Source organism: Thalassophryne amazonica, chromosome 8, assembly GCF_902500255.1.
Source record: "Thalassophryne amazonica chromosome 8, fThaAma1.1, whole genome shotgun sequence".
In the NCBI taxonomy this organism is placed as follows: domain Eukaryota; kingdom Metazoa; phylum Chordata; class Actinopteri; order Batrachoidiformes; family Batrachoididae; genus Thalassophryne; species Thalassophryne amazonica.
Genome location: NC_047110.1, coordinates 41,235,370 through 41,255,704, shown reverse-complemented (window position 1 = coordinate 41,255,704; position 20,335 = coordinate 41,235,370). Strand labels below are relative to the sequence as shown.

At 40.1% G+C, this 20,335-nt stretch overlaps 1 protein-coding gene across 1 annotated transcript in view; it reads left to right on the top strand.

Moving 5' to 3' along the window:
* The window catches only part of si:dkey-82f1.1 (DENN domain-containing protein 2A), a 162,318-nt gene extending 146,586 nt beyond the window's left edge, over nt 1-15,732 (top strand). Inside the window, exons 15-20 of the mRNA XM_034176045.1 lie at nt 6,126-6,303; nt 6,389-6,430; nt 6,563-6,668; nt 10,672-10,950; nt 13,429-13,515; nt 15,530-15,732. Of these exons, the coding sequence (XP_034031936.1) occupies nt 6,126-6,303; nt 6,389-6,430; nt 6,563-6,668; nt 10,672-10,950; nt 13,429-13,515; nt 15,530-15,561 (724 nt within the window). The 3' untranslated portion in view covers nt 15,562-15,732. The remainder of the gene's footprint in view (nt 1-6,125; nt 6,304-6,388; nt 6,431-6,562; nt 6,669-10,671; nt 10,951-13,428; nt 13,516-15,529) is intronic.
* Nucleotides 15,733-20,335: the final 4,603 nt, after the last annotated feature.

Here is a 20,335-nt window from a genome sequence, read left to right as displayed (position 1 = left end):
GGACAGACATGAGCCAACAACTGCCCACTGTGACACGCTTGTGTCCGCTTGCTGTCCTCTTGTGGACATATGTAAAAACATATATCGCTGTTGCAAGGGGCTGCAGCAAGTGCGTGCACGGCGTGCACATTGACAGGCTGCCCCAGGTGAAACGGACCGTCAGCTCATAACACGCAGCAGGCAATCTTAATGTCACATCACCCACGTGAGCTCTGTTCCACATGATGCGGTGTCTGTCCTGGGGTGCGCCATCCACAAGACATGCGTGTCAGGCAGGATACACATTTGGGGCCGGCTGGACACGCCGCAAGCAGATGTGGATGATGAGAGTGCACTGCTTCATCATTCATGTTCATCTATAGAAGAACAGACGGATCATACTAGTATTGTTCGCTTGATAAAAGGGGGTCAGTAAAATGCGGTGTTTTTATATGGTGTGTGCTTTTATTTTATTTTAAACACATGTCCTTCTTGTCCATGTCCTTCTTGATATCAGACATTTTCCCACACCTTTTACAGGACAGCGATGGTAGCTCAGTGGTAAAGTTTCTGGCTGGCAATCAGAGCTTTTGGAAACTGCAGGTCGAATCCCGTGGGTGGCATTATTTTTTTCACAGCAGCTGCACGATGTGTTTACCACATCGTGCAGCTGCTCGCACTGTGTTCTCGCGTGCACAAAACCGTCACAGCGTATTGTGCACGCTCAGCTCCATGGTTTTGTGGTTCGCTCATATGAGCTGTGCCTCCGTGACTCGTTCTGATTTGTAGTTATAAGTACTATGTGTGAAGGGTCCCTTATGCAGCCCATCATCTTGGCTTTTATATTTTTTATTAATTTTATATCAAGTTGTAGGAATTTGCTTTGAGTTTAAGAAAGATAATTTGAGAAATTTTGATATTGAAAAGCCTGATTTACTTTTTGTATCTGAAATGGCATACACAAATTAAAATGTGTGAAATATCAAGCAGCCCAATACTTTTGGAGAGCAACATATGAAAAATTGTGGGTTACAGGCTGTTCACAAACTAACAAGCAAACATGTTCAATGTTAAAGGATAGGGAAACAAACAAACAAACAGGGGTAAAAACATAGCCTCTTCCCAATACAGTTCAATTTATTTCATTTTTATTCCGTTCAGTTCAGTTCAATTTATTTCACCAAACAAAGTTGCTTCAAGGCGCTTCACACAAGTAAGGTCTAACCTTTCCAACGTTGGCGGAAGCAAAAAGAGTACCATGATGGCAGCAACAGTATTAATTTAGCTACAAACCCACCAATGTACAAACTAGGCAGATTTATTTCATTTTTTTAAAGTGAAATGTGTACTATATAACTAAATCCGTCAAGGGCCATCTTGTGCTTCAGTCCTTTACTAATAGTAAGTCCCTTCCGCAGCTCCTTTGTTTTTCGCTCCAGGTTGTAATAGCAGATCTGAGGTGGATCTGGATATGTTTTACACTAGATGTCCTTCAGGACACAACTCCACAGTACATGGAGAAACATAGCAGGGGTTTGAACTGGGAACTTTCAGCACTGAAACCAAGCACACTAACCACTTGGCCACTGCCCCTGTCGGTGCATATTTCATGTTAGATGCAAAGAAAAATAAACATGCAGAACCTATATTTGGTCACTGTTGGGTTTTTCTGTTCTTTTTACAGTTATTTTTAGTTCATTAAAAAATTCAAGTAGCTTGCTGAAGCAAACGTGTATAAGGTCAGGTCTGGGAGAATGCACTGGTCCAACAGCATTACCTGGATATTCGTTTTTTGAATTGTTCTATAATTTGTGTCAGTAGCATGGCCCAAGCAGAGGGTCATCCCTTTGAGTCTGGTCTGCTTGAGGTTTCTTCCTCAGAGGGAGTTTTTCCTTACCACTGTTGCAAGCGCCTTGAGGCAACTCTGTTGTGATTTGGCACTATATAAATGAAATGAAATTGAAATTGAACATGGAACTGTCTTGGGTCCTGGATGGCAACTACCCAGGCAGGCAACACATCAGCCATTAGTGCATTAATACTACAAAACTATAATACACATTTATTGTTCTCAAGTTGCATTCTGCGCGTTCCACTGTCAATCTTGTCTTTGAGCAAAAGCTACATACACATTCGTCCATCTCATTGACCTTCAGTGTGGAATTGCAGAAACAAATGAAAGGTCAAAGCAGTTAGAAAATGAAGACACATGACCACAAAAGAACTTTTGTAAAGGCTATCATAAATCATGGATTTTACCTGTGAAGCTTCCTGCAGGCTTTCAGTGCATTCCTTAATCTCTGCTGTCCCTCACTCCCTTGTGGAGAGGCTGTGTGATGACCTTAATTGTGTCTGTTTGTGGACAGAATAACCTACAAAGTTATGAATAACATTTTGTGAAAATATCTGAAAGTGTAGTGTTTGGAACTGTGGATAAATGTTTGGAGGATTGAGCTGATCCAAATGTGGATTCATTTTTACTGATTGTTATATCATTTCACGCCTATAGGTGGCCCTGTTGCATAGCTGGCAATAGTGTGTCTAGATAGAGAGAGTGGCAACATGAGGAGTCGAAAAAAAAATCGGTCACGACTCCTGGAGCCATCTTGGGTTCAAAATAGCATTCGCTGTTAATTTATCTGCATGTAAATCCAGATGTTGTGAAGGTGTAGGAACATGGACCCACAACAGGGGGCGTTAAATGAACGGGCAATGGATAAACCAAACAGTAACAATTTAATGTTGTAGTGCACAACGAAATACAGACAATCACAGTTTAGGTACCACCGAATTACAGATTTGAGTGACGTGTGGGCAGGCTTGAGGATAGGAGACATCCGTCCTGAGCCGAGCCGGATCCCACACGGCCTTCACCGCCAACGGATCTGAAGAACACCGGAGCCGCCAAGTCCTGGGTCCCCAGGTGGTCACCGTCTCCAGCTGTCAGACCTGGTACTGCTGGCAGAGAACAGAAAAACAGTATTGATGAGTGTGAGTTCGCACACTCAGTAATCCCACAGTCTGTATTCTTTTGGGAGGGAGCACCTCCACCTCCAATCACACACTCGTGCAGCTCCTGTCTAACCACTTATCTGGATGGAGTGTGGAGCGAAGCCGTCGCTGATCACACCTAACGCCAATCCAACAGATAAGGAACACCACAGGAATACGACTGCAAAAAGAGTCCAGACTATAATGCAGTTTCACGTTCAGCGGAGAAATTACCTCTTCTGATGGCTGATTTCTCGGCGGGGAGGTGGAGTTGCAGTCCGGCCTTTATGGTGGTGGTGATGTGATGTGGATGAGTGACAGCTGGTGCTGATAACGAGTGACAGCTGTCACTCCCGGTTGCTATGACGCCCTCTCATGCTTGAAGCCCGCACTTCAAGCAGGGCGCCATCTGGTGGTGGTGGGCCAGCAGTACCTCCTCTTCAGCGGCCCACACACCACCAGATTATTTATTTATTTATTCACTGAACATGCCGGGATGTTGTGCATTTAGATGCACAAATAGACACAGCAAGGACTTCAAGATGTACAGATTCCCTTCAGATCCAAACAGAAGAAAAATTTGGGAAAATAAAGTCAGCCATGTGGGATGGAAGCCGACATCATCAAAGCTTTGTGAGGTAAATTTATTGTTCAGTCCCATGTACAGTAAAACTCACCTAAACCGTTATTATATATAAGTCGGATATTTGCAGTCAACAGACAAAAAAGTCCCAAAGGTTTTGTATTGTTTTCTATGTAATAAACACCGTATATAACAGATTTTGTATACAACAGATTTTTCACTCACATCAGATAAAATGTCCAGTCCGATCACAACGTATTTCCATTACAACCCCTCGCATGTGGAACCGGAGTCATTTCTGTGATTAAAAGTCAGAATGTTGATTTTTTTTCACACCGTGTTGACTCGGACCTGCAGGCTACACAGTGAAAGCAGCCTGCAGAAGGTTTTCCATCCGTCGTCTGCCATCATATTATAATAGTATTTGCAGTGTGCACGCTGATTACAAATGGATCAGAAAAGTCTGCAACTTTACACCACAAAGTCGATAAAAGAGGAAAATGTACAGCTTACCTTTGATTTGGAGGTCATGATTATAGAAAGAAAAGCTTGTTGAGGGTGAAATTCGTCCAGAAGAAAGAACAATCCAGAGACGGAGAACTTTAAAACTGTCACGCACGTCATTGTATGACGTAATTATATACTCAACAAAAATATAAATGCAACACTTTTGGTTTTGCTCCCATTTTGTATAAGATGAACTCAAAGATCTAAAACTTTTTCAACATACACAATATCACCATTTCCCTCAAATATTGTTCACAAACCAGTCTAAATCTGTGATAGTGAGCACTTCTCCTTTGCTGAGATAATCCATCCCACCTCACAGGTGTGCCATATCAAGATGCTGATTAGACACCATGATTAGTGCACAGGTGTGCCTTAGACTGCCCACAATAAAAGGCCACTCTGAAAGGTGCAGTTTTGTTTTATTGGGGGGGGGATACCAGTCAGTATCTGGTGTGACCACCATTTGCCTCATGCAGTGCAACACATCTCCTTTGCATCATCCGTGAAGAGAACACCTCTCCAACGTGCCAAACGCCAGCGAATGTGAGCATTTGCCCACTCAAGTCGGTTACGACGACGAACTGGAGTCAGGTCGAGACCCCGATGAGGACGACGAGCATGCAGATGAGCTTCCCTGAGATGGTTTCTGACAGTTTGTGCAGAAATTCTTTGGTTATGCAAACCGATTGTTTCAGCAGCTGTCCGAGTGGCTGGTCTCAGACGATCTTGGAGGTGAACATGCTGGATGTGGAGGTCCTGGGCTGGTGTGGTTACACGTGGTCTGCGGTTGTGAGGCTGGTTGGATGTACTGCCAAATTCTCTGAAACGCCTTTGGAGACGGCTTGTGGTAGAGAAATGAACATTCAATACACGAGCAACAGCTCTGGTTGACATTCCTGCTGTCAGCATGCCAACTGCACGCTCCCTCAAATCTTGCGACATCTGTGACATTGTGCTGTGTGATAAAACTGAACCTTTCAGAGTGGACTTTTATTGTGGGCAGTCTAAGGCACACCTGTGCACTAATCATGGTGTCTAATCAGCATCTTGGTATGGCACACCTGTGAGGTGGGATGGATTATCTCAGCAAAGGAGAAGTGCTCACTATCACAGATTTAGACTGGTTTGTGAACAATATTTGAGGGAAATGGTGATATTGTGTAAGTGGAAAAGGTTTTAGATCTTTGAGTTCATCTCATACAAAATGGGAGCAAAACCAAAAGTGTTGCGTTTATATTTTTGTTGAGAATAATTACAGAGCTGCAGCTGCATAAATCAGGCTTTAAATTGATTAAATAAATCATCATAAATTGTAAATTTATGTAAATTTGATAGCATAACTATTTTTATATTTATTTTGATAGCACCTGTACTTGGGTGTGTTGCTGTGTGTGGTTAAATGATTTTAAAAAATGTTGAAAACATTAAAGGTTCATTCAGTACTTCAGCGCAGTTGGAACCAAAATGGCGCCATGTTCTGAGTTAACTCCACTCTCTCAATTATGGCACTCTTGCTGGCAAGAGACTGACGGTTAAATGTGTCATGACTGTTAAGGTGTAAATAACCGGCTGGCTCCACAGTGGCAAATGTTTGTGATCGTGCTGGTTGTTATTACATCACATTATTTACATCTTCTACACTGTAAACACTATGTGTAATGTTCAGCATTTACAGTTTCTCATGAATGTTGGATCGCGCGGTCAGTACAGTGGCTCAGTGGTTTGATTCACAGTAAGAAGATCTGGGGTTTGAATCCACCCTCACCCTTTTGGTGTGGAGTTTGCATGTTTTTCTTGCATGTTTGTCTTCATGGGTTCCCTCTGAGCACTCCGGTTTCCTCCCACAAGCAAAAACATGCACATTAGGATCTGCAACGTGTCTAGTCCTGACCAAGGCTGAATCTCTACATGTGGACTTGGCCATCGGATGCTGGAGTGTGGCTGCCAGCTGTTGGATTAGGGTGGTTGGATTATGTCTCACTGTAATTAAGACAGGTTCTTGTAAGAGGATACATTTTGTAATAAAGGCCCACTGTCTTCTTCTTCTTTTGTCTCTTAACAGCACATTGTCTCAGTGTTGTCATGCCATAGTGGCTCTCCTGTACCCCTTCACCTGGCAACACACATACATCCCCGTGCTCCCACCGTCCATGCTGGATATAGTCTGCACCCCAACACCCTTTATCGTCGGACTCCTCTCCAGCTCTCTGCCTCGGCTCAAAGAGCTGCCTATCGAGGAGGTGAGACAAAGTGTCTGTAACTCATTTCCTTCATTGAACAATGGCTACGGGAACTAACATCACTCTCCCTCTGCTCTTCCCTCAGGTCCTGGTGGTCGACCTCGGCAACAGCCGCTTCCTACGACAGGTAAGAAGCAAAGAATCATTGGCAAAACAATGAGGCCATCTGCTGATACACACTGTACATCAGCCCATCCTGCGACTTTGTATGACCTGTGTGACTGACTCAAGTTACCCAGGATTGTTTTCCACTCCACAGCTGGATGATGAGGACTCCATTCTTCCCCACAAACTGCAGACAGCTCTGGAGCAAGTACTGGACAAAAGGAGGGATCTGGCCTGTGATAAAGCAGACCTGCCCAATGGTGACTCAGAGCACTTCTCCCGCTTACAGCATAATTGTCCTTTCATTAGACACAATACAGCAAGCATTCCTGTAAATTGACTTCAGAATGATTGGGGTTCCTGTTCCATAAAAGAAATCCTGCATGCATTTCATGGTTTAAAAACTTACAGAGAATTTAGCACGATGTCAGGCAACAAGACTGAACATTTTCATTTAAGATGTTCAGTGTTTCATTATCCACTGGAGGTGATGAACACTGGCAACGAAAGAACAAATACGTATGTCCACATCCTGACAATGAAGACCGGGTCTGAGTCAGAGTCCCCACAGACACTATACTGGGTACATGTGAATGGTAACAGATAGAAAGAAGGATGGAAACAAAGATGAAGTGAACAAGGGCGAGAGGGCTAGGGTTTGAGAAGAGTACAGTGGCTTTAGAGAGAAAAGAAACCTTCAAAAATTAGGAGTGTGAAAGCAATTCAACTATTTTATCATCCTGCTCATCAGGAGAACTCAACACAATCAGACTCTCATCCAAGGACACAAACCGAATCTGAAGCGTAAACCTGCATTCAAACCAGGGTCTATATTCTGACAATATTTATCATTGTCATATTTACATGACAGTTTCACAGCTTTAAGGGAACAATTTTCTTAACATAAATTTTCCAGCATTACATCTGAGAGACACCACTTTCCAATGATACCTGACATCCACCAACTAACACCAATATCAAACCACTCTGTGAGGGTTTGACCTGCAGTCCAGGAGCAATTTGGGACTCGGTGCCTTGTCGGAAAACACTTCAAAACACAAACTTTCACATTAATGGACAATCAGCTCTACAACTGAGCCAGAGTCACCCTGGTGTGTTGAAATCTAATCAAACATGCTCCAATCACTATCGAATTTGAAACTGAGGTGCAGTCTGGGACTCACTACTGCCTGACAAAGTTTGATACGGATGTGATCCAGATTGTGGATTTTGTGGACATTTGGATTTATTATTGGAAAGTCCATTTGGTTTACATTTTGCATTATATCTCAATCAAAAGTGCCTCAATCAGTGCCATTTTTCTTTTATGGATTTACCTGCACCACAATTTTATGCCTGTTTGTCTGTCTTCCAGTCATCAGTCAGAAACCGAGTGCCAAAAGGCAATGACAAATTGTGCATATTAGAGATAACCAATGTTCTGTGAAAATGATCTGAAAAAGAATTCAGAAACAGAAAAAGTTGAAAGAAAAAGAAAAGCTGACAACCCCACAAAAGAACTTTGATTCAAGTGCATGAACAAAATAGATACACCTGATATTTAATCACATCTAAATTAGTTTATGAAAAGCTTTCACTTGCCATTTTTATTCCTTGTTGTGTCATACTGTAGGAGCGCAGGTAGCTCAGTGGATATAGAACTGGCCTGCCAAGATGTAGACCTGGGTTTGAATCCCACTCATGCTACCTGAGTTAACCCAACTGTCAAATGGGTACTGGCCTTTCCTGGGAAGTAACTTGTGATGGACTGGCATCCTATTCAGGGGGAGTCACGGACTTTTGGAACAGAAACCAGAGATAAGCACTGTCCCGATGTGCCTCAGGGCCTAGAACAGGGGTGGCAAAGTTTGGTCCTCGAGAGCCAGAATCCAATGAAAGATTCATTAAAAGTCTGCTAACAAGCCTTTCATTGGATTCAGGTGTGTTGGAGCAGGGAGACAACTGTGTCAGGAAGGTGGCTCTCGAGGACTGAACTTGGCCACCCCTGGTCTAGAAGGATTTAATTACTGTGTCATACTGTAAGAATAAGTAAAGAGACTGGAATACCAACTCAAGATCTCGTTCCATTGAGTTCTGTTTGTGAGCTTGCGACCCTGAGATTTCAGCCACTCGGCCACGAGAACTGGGGTAATTCACTTCCGGTCGTCTGCCAGCAATAACACCAGATGTGCTTGTAAAGGACAGTTTATGTGTGTGTGTTTTCTTGCATTTACTGCTGTGGCTTCAGCAAGTTATCCCCTCGAAGTATGTTCAAAGTATAGCTTGAATTAAGTTCTTGTTGATTTTAAATCATGACAAAATCTGATAATATTATTGATAAGAGCATGCAGACTGTCAGCAACTGTGGCAGATTAAATTCAAATAAATAGCAACTGTATCCCTGTAGAAGTGTAAACGACAACAAATTTAAGACCGAGAACTGGACTAGAAAATAATAGACTAGAAGATAAGCTCGTCTTTTGGAACAGAAATCACATTACAAAAATAAAAACAAATAAAAGGGTGGCGTGATCCTCTTCCCTTAGCTGACTGAATAAAATTGACTTTAACTGTCTTGTTGCAGATCAACTCCAAGATCTATATTTTACAGTGCTGTGAAAAAGTGTTTGCCACCTTGACCTTTTACATGTTAGATTTTTATTGGGACATCAAAAAACAAAACAAAAATTCATGCCTTGTATATTAGAATTTCCAAAATCATGCTTTTAAACTCACAGTGAAAGTAAATCTCTACAGTTTGATATAAATTAATTAAAAATCTAAAAGCCAAAATGATGTGTGAATAAGTAAGTGCCCCCTTTAGTATAGTACATGTAGACCATCACTTTTATATACAGTTTTCTTCGGACAAGTCGGGATGGATACGAAGGTGAAGAGTGAGGAAAGCCACCAAGACACCAGGACAACCCTGAAGAAGTTATAGATTTCTGTGGCTGTGATTGAAAAAATTGTGCAAAGTGCAGGTTTTGAGTGTTGCATCACCAGTTAGACAGCTTCATGATGAAGTGGTATAGAAAAGGTTTCTATAAAAAAGAAAGAAAGAAAAAAAAAAAAACACTTGAAAGTTTAGCTACAATTTGCCAGAAGACACATTGGAGATTCAAGCATAGATGTGATTGTTTTGTTGAAAGAAAATTATTCTCTGTGCAACTCTACTATGAAGGCAAAATGCAAAACTTGCACTTTGCACAATCTCTTCAATCACAGCCATAGAAGTCTATAACTTCTTCAGGGTTGTCCTGGTGTCTTGGTGGATTTCTTCACTCTTCACCTTCTTATACAGTCACTCAGTTTTTGAGAACTATCTACTCCACACAGATTTACCATAGAGTGCTATACTGTTTGTATTTCTTCATAATTCCTGTAAATAATGTCCAAGATATAGTCAGTGTCTTGGGAATGTTCATGCATCCATCCCCTGACTTGTCCGAAGAAAACTGTATATAAAAGTGATGGTTTACATGTGCTATACTAAAGGGGGGACTTATTTATTCACACCATCATTTTGGCTTTTAGATTTTTAATTAATTTATAGCTATATAATTGAGATTTACTTTCACTGTGAGTTTAAAGAGCATGATTTTAGAAATTCTTGAGAAATTATTGTTTTGTTTTTTTGATGTCTGAATAAAAATCTAACATGTAAAGGGTCAAGGGGGCAAACACTTTTTCACAGCACTGTATATACGATATATTTTATCTGAATAAAATATATCTAGGTCATCATTGAAAATGAGTCCTGGTTCTTACTTGATTAAGTCAAAGTCAAATACATAAACAAATAAACCCCTGCTTTAAAATAAATAAATAAATCCAGCGGTCATTAATATATTGACAGAATGTTCCTCACAAGCTTTGACTTACAGTATCTCTGACTGTAACTAATGGGAAATGGGATTTTTTTTTAAAAAAATGATATGTTCAAAATAAACGTCTGTGTGAATATGCATATGTATGAACTGAACAACAAGAGGCTGTAGTCTTGAGGTAACACTTGTAAGACAATGTAAGATATAAATGAGAAGCAAGATGCAAGACAAATGACATTTGAAAAGTCTTAAATTTGTATTTTGTGAATGCCCTTTGTTAAGTGCAAAGTGTGTGTTGTTGAAATAATGTTTGGGTGATTTTGATCAGCTGCAGACATGCAAATTGAATTTTGTGGCAGGGCAATGTGAAAATCTCGCCAAGAGTCCTCTTTTTACTTCTCACTCCTCTTCCCCCCATGTTTCTCTCTTTCAGACTCATGCTCCCTCAGCACAGTTGTGTCCGAGGCCTTTGTGCGTTTTTTTGTGGAGATGGTCGGTCACTACTCTCTCTTCATGGGCGGAGCGGAGCGGGAGGATGAGTCTTGTATCTCTTCATCCTCTTTACCTATTCCCTCCTCATCTTTTCAGCGTGAGGCTTTCCGCAAGGCCGTAACCTCCAAGAGCCTGAGGAGGTTCCTTGAGGTGTTTATGGAGACCCAAATGTTCACTAGCTTCATCCAGGAGAGGGAGCTGCGCAGGCAGGGCCTCAGAGGTACTGATGTGTGTGTATGTAATCCTGTTACACTTCAATGAATGGAATTATTAATTACCTCCGCCAAGGAGGTTATGTTTTCAGTCACGTTTGTTTGTTTGTCTGTCTGTCAGCAGGATAACTCAAAAAGTTTTGAACGGATTTTGATGAAATTTTGTGGAGTGGTTGGAAATGACAAGAGGAACAAGTGATTAAATTTTAGTGGTGATCCGGATCACGATCCGGATCCAGGAATTTTTTAAAGGATTCTTCACCATTGCGGGATAGGGGGAATTTTGACATTCTAGTTTCTAACTCCACAAAAACAAGGTAGAAAGGCTTGAAAAAAATTAAGGTGTAACATAGTCAAATGTTCTATCAAACAACAAAGTTTGGTGATGATCGGCTCCAGATTCCAGATCTGGTGAACCAGAATATGCAAAAATATAGGGAAAATAGAAAATGTGTCAGTGTGAGGTGACAAATGAAGCTAGAGATGCACAACTAACACCAAATTGTAGCTGAATCAGTACTGATTCAGTAAGGTGTCATCAGATTTGATGTAGCTTCAAATGTTATGGAGCTAGATCCAGAAGAAAACCGCCATTACCGAAAAATCTTTTTTATACAATAACTTTTCAAGTAATAAAGACATAAAAGTGATTCCAAGTTCTAGTGGTATGTTTTCATGGTCAAGGATGTCAAATATACAGGAAAGAAAAGTGTATGTATCATAGTTTTGGTTGTAACACTGAATTGTTGAATAGATCACTGTGCCAAGGAGGGAATCTCTTTAGGGTCAGTGATCCTATGGCCTTGGTGCAGGTTTGCACTCTCTGAGTGCTTCTAGTTCATTAATGCTGTTAAATCCAGGGACACACATCTGTTCCTAAACTGTGTAATGCTATCACCTCTCAGAAGTAACATGCACAGTGACCCCCAAAGGCCCATATAACGGAGTTCATTCAATAAATAATCAAAATCTATGTAACATGTTCCAGTGGGATATCACATATTTTGGGTAGAAAATGTATATGTATATATGAAATATTTACTACAACACTCAGAGCCTGAAAGTTAATCATTTCACGAGTGCTACCTGATGTTTGGATTAGAAAGAGAGCCATTGAACCATCTAAAAAATAAATGTATTAAAATCAGGATAAATGTCAAGAGTAAAGCAATAGAAGACAAGGCATGGAGAAAAAGTTTGAGTCTATTCTGGAATAGATAGGAATGATGACTGCATTTCTATAATGCTTTTCTGTCAAACAGATACTCAAAGTACTTTACAATGATTCCTCATATTTACTTCTCCAGCTGGTACCCACTTTTACAGCTGGGTCAGCTGAAACAATGCAGATTAAGTTTCTTTTCCAAGGACACAGACAAGTAGTAAGAGTGCAGTTTGAACCCAGGTCTATGGTTTGGGAGGATAGCTCCTTATATCCACTGAGCTAACTCCAGAACTCTAGGATAGATTCTAATAAAGACTGGGGAAGCTCTGGATAAAGGAACAGAGCCATAACATAAAAATTCAGCTCAGGTCTGGCATCCGAGTCTGAACAGTTGTAATACTTGGGACACTAACCAGTGAATTAAATCGACGACTCAATGCTTTTGGTACTAGGTTCCTTCAGAAGATTGCTGGGCATTGTTGGAAATTACTTTGTGTCCAATAAACATTAATTCTCAAGAGTCAGATGAGGAGTATCATGTGCATTGTGAGGGGATGTCAGCTATGACATTGTGGCCATGAGGCACATTTTTTCTGGGTATGATCCAGTGTGCAGGTGTCTCAGTGTTGTGGACAACTACAACAGGAAAAGGCCAAGGGGAAGCCCACATTTCACCTGTTTGTGGCAGATCAATAGCTATTTTCAAGAGGTGGGGATTTGTCTGCGTGCATGGTTGCTGTCCAGGACTCAAAGAGATTCCATGGTTTAGGTGATGCATTGATCTTCAGCATCAGCACATGTTCCCAGACCTACCATATCGCACGGCATGCCATGATTCAACAGCACGAAATATACATTAATCTATTGGTTTGTGATATTGTCACGAAAAGCACCACATTTTCATTACGGGAGCATAAATTCATTCTAATACATTCTCTGATGACTGCACAAAATTAAAAGTGAAGCGGGGGGGGAGGGGGTATACAGTGGTTATGGTTAGGGTTGGGGGAAGGAGTAGGGTTAGGTTATGGTTAAGGTTAGGGTTGGGGGTAGGAGTAGGGTTAGTGAGTTAAAAAAACACCCATCACCAAAATTCGAATGATTTCATGACAGGAGCACGAACAAAAAAAATAAAAAACAAAAAAGCAGTCAGACTGGGTTGTCCCAGACATGACCGTTGGCAGATTGACAATTTTTAATTGATACATTTCACACAGGTGTATTAATTTGTTGTTTTTGAATTTTTTTTTTTTAATACAGTGAAGGTTTGTGATCTATTCAAAATATGTCATGACATATTTAACTAATGGTCTGTTTCCAGGTCTGTTTGAAGTGAGGGCACAAGAGTATCTGGACGCTCTGCCTGGAAGTGAACAACGAGGAGTCAACAAATTCCTCAAGGGCCTTGGTATGATTTACTATATATACAATACTGTGTTTTCCAGAGTAAAAAAAATGCAGCTTAAAAAAACACACATTCATTATTAACAATAATAATTATAATAATTATTTATATTGGGCATTCCCAATAATCAAAGTAATAAATATAATAAACTCAAATAATAAAAGAATAAATGCCATTAATAAAAAATACACGAGCACAACAATGCACAAAACCTCCAAATTCATTTTCTACAACCCCTGGCAAAAATGATGGAATCACCGGCCTCGGAGGATGTTCATTCAGTTGTTTAATTTTGTAGAAAAAAAGCAGATCACAGACATGACACAAAACTAAAGTCATTTCAAATAGCAACTTTCTGGCTTTAAGAAACACTATAAGAAATCAAGAAAAAAAGATTGTGGCAGTCAGTAACAGTTACTTTTTTAGACCAAGCAGAGGAAAAAAATATGGACTCACTCAATTCTGAGGAATAAATTATGGAATCACCCTGTAAATTTCCATCCCCAAAACTAACTCCTGCATCAAATCACATCTGCTCGTTGACATTAACCCTATGTCATGAAATTGACCCTATGTGTCTTTTTGCAAGGAATGTTTTCACAGTTTTTGCTGTATGGCAAGATGCATTATCTTCTTGAAAAATGATTTCATCATCCTTAAACATCAGAAAAGTGTCCAAAATATCAACGTAAACTTGTGCATTTATTGATGATGTAATGACAGCCATCTCCCCAGTGCCTTTACATGACATGCAGCCCCATATCATCAATGACTGTGGAAATTTACATGTTGTCTTCAGGCAGTCATCTTTATAAATCTCATTGGAACGGCACCAAACAAAAGTTCCAGCATCATCACCTTGCCCAATGCAGATTCGAGATTCATCACTGAATATGACTTTCATCCAGTCATCTACAGTCCACGATTGCTTTTCTTTAGCCCATTGTAACCTTGTTTTTTTCTGTTTAGGTGTTAATGATAGCTTTCGTTTAGCTTTTCTGTATGTAAATCCCATTTCCTTTAGGTGGTTTCTTACAGTTCGGTCACAGACATTGACTCCAGTTTCCTCCCATTCGTTCCTCATTTGTTTTGTTGTGCATTTTCGATTTTTGAGACATATTGCTTTAAGTTTTCTGTCTTGACGCTTTGATGTCTTCCTTGGTCTACCAGTATGTTTGCCTTTAACAACCTTCCCATGTTGTTTGTATTTGGTCCAGAGTTTAAACACAGCTGACTGTGAACAACCAACATCTTTTGCAACATTGCGTGATGATTTACCCTCTTTTAAGAGTTTGATAATCCTCTCCTTTGTTTCAACTGACATCTCTCGTGTTGGAGCCATGACTCCTTTGTTTCAACTGACATCTCTCGTGTTGGAGCCATGACTCCTTTGTTTCAACTGACATCTCTCGTGTTGGAGCCATGATTCATGTCAGTCCACTTGGTGCAACAGCTCTCCAAGGTGTGATCACTCCTTTTTAGATGCAGACTAACAAGCAGATGTGATTTGATGCAGGTGTTAGTTTTGGGGATGAAAATTTAAGGGGTGATTCCATAATTTATTCCTCAGAATTGAGTGAGTCCATATTTTTTTCCTCTGCTTGGTCTAAAAAAGTAACCGTTACTGACTACCACAATCTTTTTTTCTTGATTTCTTATAGTGTTTCTTAAAGCCAGAACGTTGCCATTTGAAATGACTTTAGTTTTGTGTCATGTCTGTGATCTGCTTTTTTTCTACAAAATTAAACAACTGAATGAACATCCTCCGAGGCCGGTGATTCCATAATTTTTGCCAGGGCTTGTATATCCGCTTATTTCAATTAAAGGTCACAGGGGAGCTGGAGCCTACTCCAGCAGTCAATGGGTGAGAGGCGGGGAACAACACCCTGGGCAGGACAACAGTCTATCGCAGTGCCACATATAGACAGAAAACACATTCTGGAAAATACACTACTTATGAGAACTGCAAATGCCAGTTTGTCTTAATTTGTAATTTTTTTTTTTTTTTTTTTTCCAGGAAATAAGATGAAATTCCTTTCCAAAAAATGATTCCTGGAGTCTTGATGCTATCTGTGAGAGAATCAATGCTTGTGTTTAAAAAAAACAAAAAAAATACAAAGATGTGACATTTCCTGGACATGAAGTCTTCAAAGCTTAACCTGGCAGAAAGCAGTATATCTTCTTGTCATGTTGAAAGAAGACCTTTAATTGTACTGGACTCATTTTGTGAACATTATGAGGGGTTGACCTAGATTGGGCTAAAACTACCATCAACACTCTGTGACAGCCCATGGACTGGACCCTGCTGTTGCGCTAATAATCCATCACTCTGCTGTTCTCTAGTCTTGGTGTTTAACAGATTACCGTCCACAGTATGTTGTTGATAGCACAGTGTAAATGTTGTAGGATTTTCTGTCACCGATGTCACCCATAAAGCTGAAGATGTTCCCCTCCAGCCAGATGACAGATCCATATTTGTACAGTACATTCTGAGTATTTTTCTGTAGAAACTTTTATAAAGAAAACAGTACAACTTCTACTTTAACAGGAGGCTTTAAGTTAATTTATATTCTTTTTTTTAAGACCAACTTAATATCTTTTTAAATTTCCTTCAAGTGAAAGCGAAGAAATCTCCTGTAGTGTGTAAGATGTTTTATTTAACAGAGTCTAGTCCAGACTGTTTGTAGACCACTTTGGATTGTTGGGTATATGCACCACTGTTTTAAGGAAATGAACATTGCTGAAGTAGGAGCAAACATAAAGTCAGAAAAATGTAAAACTGGCTCAGTCATGGTAGAACATTTAGGTGAACACCTTTCAGTATAGGATTATGCTGATCTGAAGTTAAAAGGCCTCATCTTCCACCCAGAGTGAAGGCGGGCAGGTCACAACGTAAACGTTATTGGCGGTTTCCACCAGGCGCTGATGTGGTTTTCACATGCAGCACTCACGGCATCTCAGTACTAAGTACAACTGCACACGTGTGCATCCAATGGTGCATTAAGCTGTGGGTTTACACTGTGCGAGTTTTGGCCCTTTATGAGCCGATTTTTCATTTGTGCGAGAGTTTTTTGGATCGCGCTGAGTTTCACCTTAATCGTGCGTCCTGCATCGTGTAGTATACATCGAGTAACGAGCTACGTTTTACCTCTCGCGACCACCTTCCGATCAGGAATCGTATGGTAGGATGAAAATCAAACCTGTTTGATATTCTGGTCGGTACTCATGAGGGTATCGCGCTGTTGAAGCAGCGCTACAAGCGTCTACAAGCCGATGTGCAAACACCGATACGGAATTGGAGAGAGCATAAACAGTGATCATCTCTTTGGGAGAGCAGCTTCTGTTTCTTTTTTCCCCCTTATTCTTCAACTCATGTAAAGTCTTGTATTGTTTTTTTTTTGTTGTTGTTAAAAAATTTTATGTCTCCCATCGAGAGTTTTTGTAAAAATAAGAAATGTAAATAAAGTTTAAAAAAAAAACGTTTCTGTTTACGTTTTATTTCCGGAAACATGAGTCCGACGTGTGGTTTTTGAACGTACAATGTGAGCAGTCAGATCGCACCAGAGCATCGGGCTTTATAGTGTGAGAACATAAATCGTGCGCTCTGAACTTTTACACCCTGCGGTTTTGTCATACAGTTTGAGCTGGAGCCGAGTACAATGACTGAAAATATCGTACAGTGTCTGTCCAGCTTTAGTTGAAAACTCAACAGTGGTCAGGTGCAGTGCTGGTGCGCTGACATCATGTGACACCAGAAAGAGCGAGCAAAAACTTGGTCTAAAGGTGAGCTCAGTGTACGTGTGGTATAGAAATGCTGCAATATTCACCCACACACCTAAGTGGGTTCATGACGTACATGCACCCTGCTTGCTGACGATAACATATGCCAACATTCATGGTTCATACGACTGTCACATTTTTCTTCCACCCCTTCATATCTTCTTCCCCAGGGGGAAGATACATGATATTCCTTACATGTCAACAGCTACATTACACGCTGAGAGTCACAACATGTTGCCTGCAACAGTGTGTTAGTACGATGGTGTATTATGGGCACTGAAGCCTAAACACATAGGAGAAAACCCTCCACATATTTTCGTAAAAAGATGATACTTTTGGAGATCACTTTGTGAGAAACAACAAATTCTCAAAGTAATATGTCTCTGAATATAAAACCCAGAAAATGCTGGGGGGGCATGGAAGAATATTGCTTCATTTTATTGTCTCATCACACCACAGACACTGATGCTAAATGTGCACCTTAGTGGGGTTTAACAGCATTGAACACGGCTGGATATTAATAGCATTTATTGTCATTTGTGCATAAGAGAATTCTCTCTCTGTCTCACTCTCTTTCTCATGCACACACACACACAAAACGTCTACTTATTCGGGTAACACACAACAATTAATATGTCAATATTAATATGCAGCCATGTTCAAAGTTAGTGCATCTAACTAACGTATACATTTGATATTTGTGTTGATGGTGGGGAGAGGATGGAAATTGATGTTCTGTGATGAAACAAAATACCACTATCACTATCATCTTTCTCTCATACAATCTGCTGTTGCAGCATTTCTCACTGGTGACACACGTTGTGATTAACAATATATACTGTAAAAATAAATGAAAGTGAACAGTAAGTGCATAAAAACAGTCACTGAATGAAATAATAGTAAGCAGAAAAAAAAAGCAAAGTTTCACCTTCCTGCTTCACCTCGGGGAGCTTTGGTGGCCAATGCCCATTGGTGTGCTCTGAAATAATCTGTTAACGCACTAGAAAACCTGATTGCATGATATTGCGTTACGCCCACAACACACCCATGACAAGTGAAGAGGACACATCAAGTTCCTTTGCGTCTGGCTTTGCAATCTGTTTTGATTCACTCTTGATAGCATACAGGAATTGAAATCAACCTGCACGACGTTATGCAGCTTCGGTCAAGATAGTGCTCAAAGAACGACATGCATCCTGTTTTTGGCCAATCTACCAATGTATTTCTAAAATTCAAATATTTTTCCTTTAAACTTGATTGAAAACACAGTGCAAGTTTATTAATAAAGTAATGTGAATTTAATGATTTTTTTATGTTGTTATTGATGTCAATTGCAAATACTGTTTGACTGTATGATTGATTTTTTTTTTTAACACAGTCACACATCTGTGGAAAAGAAATATTGTTTTGTTCTGGTAAATCAGTTTTTCTTTTATTAACTCCAGTGGACAAGTCATCTGCTGATAATTGACAAAGGGTTCTGCAACATCTGTGCCAAAACAAGGTTAACAGCATTTTAACATGTAACATAGGTGGGATGAAGTCATTATCAAGTCATTCTCAAGTCATCAATCAGCAGGTCCCAAGTCAAGTCTCAATCAGTTTGCAAACAATTGGTGGTCTTTATGACTTGAGACTTGACTTGATGTGACTTAGTCCCACCTCTGACATGTAGTTTCTCTTTTTTCGTTCTTTTTTTTTTTTCTTTTCTTTTTTTTTTTTGCTGGCTGTTCTTTTGTTGCTTTTACCCATTTTTGTATTTATCTCATTCATGCTGTATTCTGCCATTTAGGTCTTTTATACATTTCTTCCTCTGTGATGGTATATACAAATATAGACAGTTACTGCTAAAACGACCTCGAAACAAAGAAATCTGAGTATCTCATTACATATTTTTCCCAGTTCTCTGAGGGGGTTACTGTGGCCCAATGTCAAAACTCTTTTTGCCTGTTTTGTACAATGACACATTGAGAAGTGGGCCTTCGCTTGAGCAACCTGCTCAAGCGCCTGAGCGCCACTTACTGAATTATTATGAGGATAACTGAAAGAAAGTTAATTTTATGCTATTGTCACAAGTGGGGTCTTTCCAACTACTTTGCAAGGCCCAAAATGTACACTTGAGGGCGCTACAGTCCATTTTATTTTGCGGCACCTCCCCAAAGGTCACAGTCACTCTCTTAATGTTGCTGTTTCCAAAAAAGCCACCAGTGAGTGAGTGTGAATGGGTGAATCTGTTTAGATGGAAAAAGTGAAAATAAAGTATGGTGGTGTACAGAGGCCAGAACACTTGCAAATTAAGACACTAACAAATACAGAAAACACACACCTGCATCAATCAAATCTACAACAGGTACTTGCATCAAAAATGCCTTGTAAATTGATAAAATGTTTGTGAACACAGAAAACACTGCTATAACTTGCAATACTGCAACAATGTAATTTGATCATGTCAGGTGCAAATTCACACAAAACACAAAAACACACATACATTGCAAATAGCCCAACACAATGGAACTCAACAAGATGTTTATGCCCAGAGGACTTTTACTGTTCAATGCATGACAAATAAAGTAATAAAATATACAAATATAGCTTACTTAAGATGAAAATTATCACTATAACAAATAAAGTACCTACTTCTCCCGACCATGTAAAGATAACTGAGTGCTACGATGGTCCCATCAAATAATAATAAAGCCATGAATAATGAGCCACGTATGGATTTGCCTGAAATTTCAGTGATTATTTGAATAATGAGCCACGTATAAATCTATCACGTATCCATTACTAAGGCGCCTCTATGTGCCTCTAAGTACCTCGCATGTGCCACGTATCAACATCTAGTGAGCCATGACCAACCTGTTATTTGAGCCACGTCCAGCCTCGAATGGCTTGTGTCACCCCATATGATCCATGTGGAGTCATGTAACGCGACGTTGGTGCACGTTTAGGTATGGGTTTGATCCAACCCTCCACACCTCCCACAATTTCAATTTTCAATTTCAATTTATTTTCATTTATATAGTGCCAAATCACAACAAAG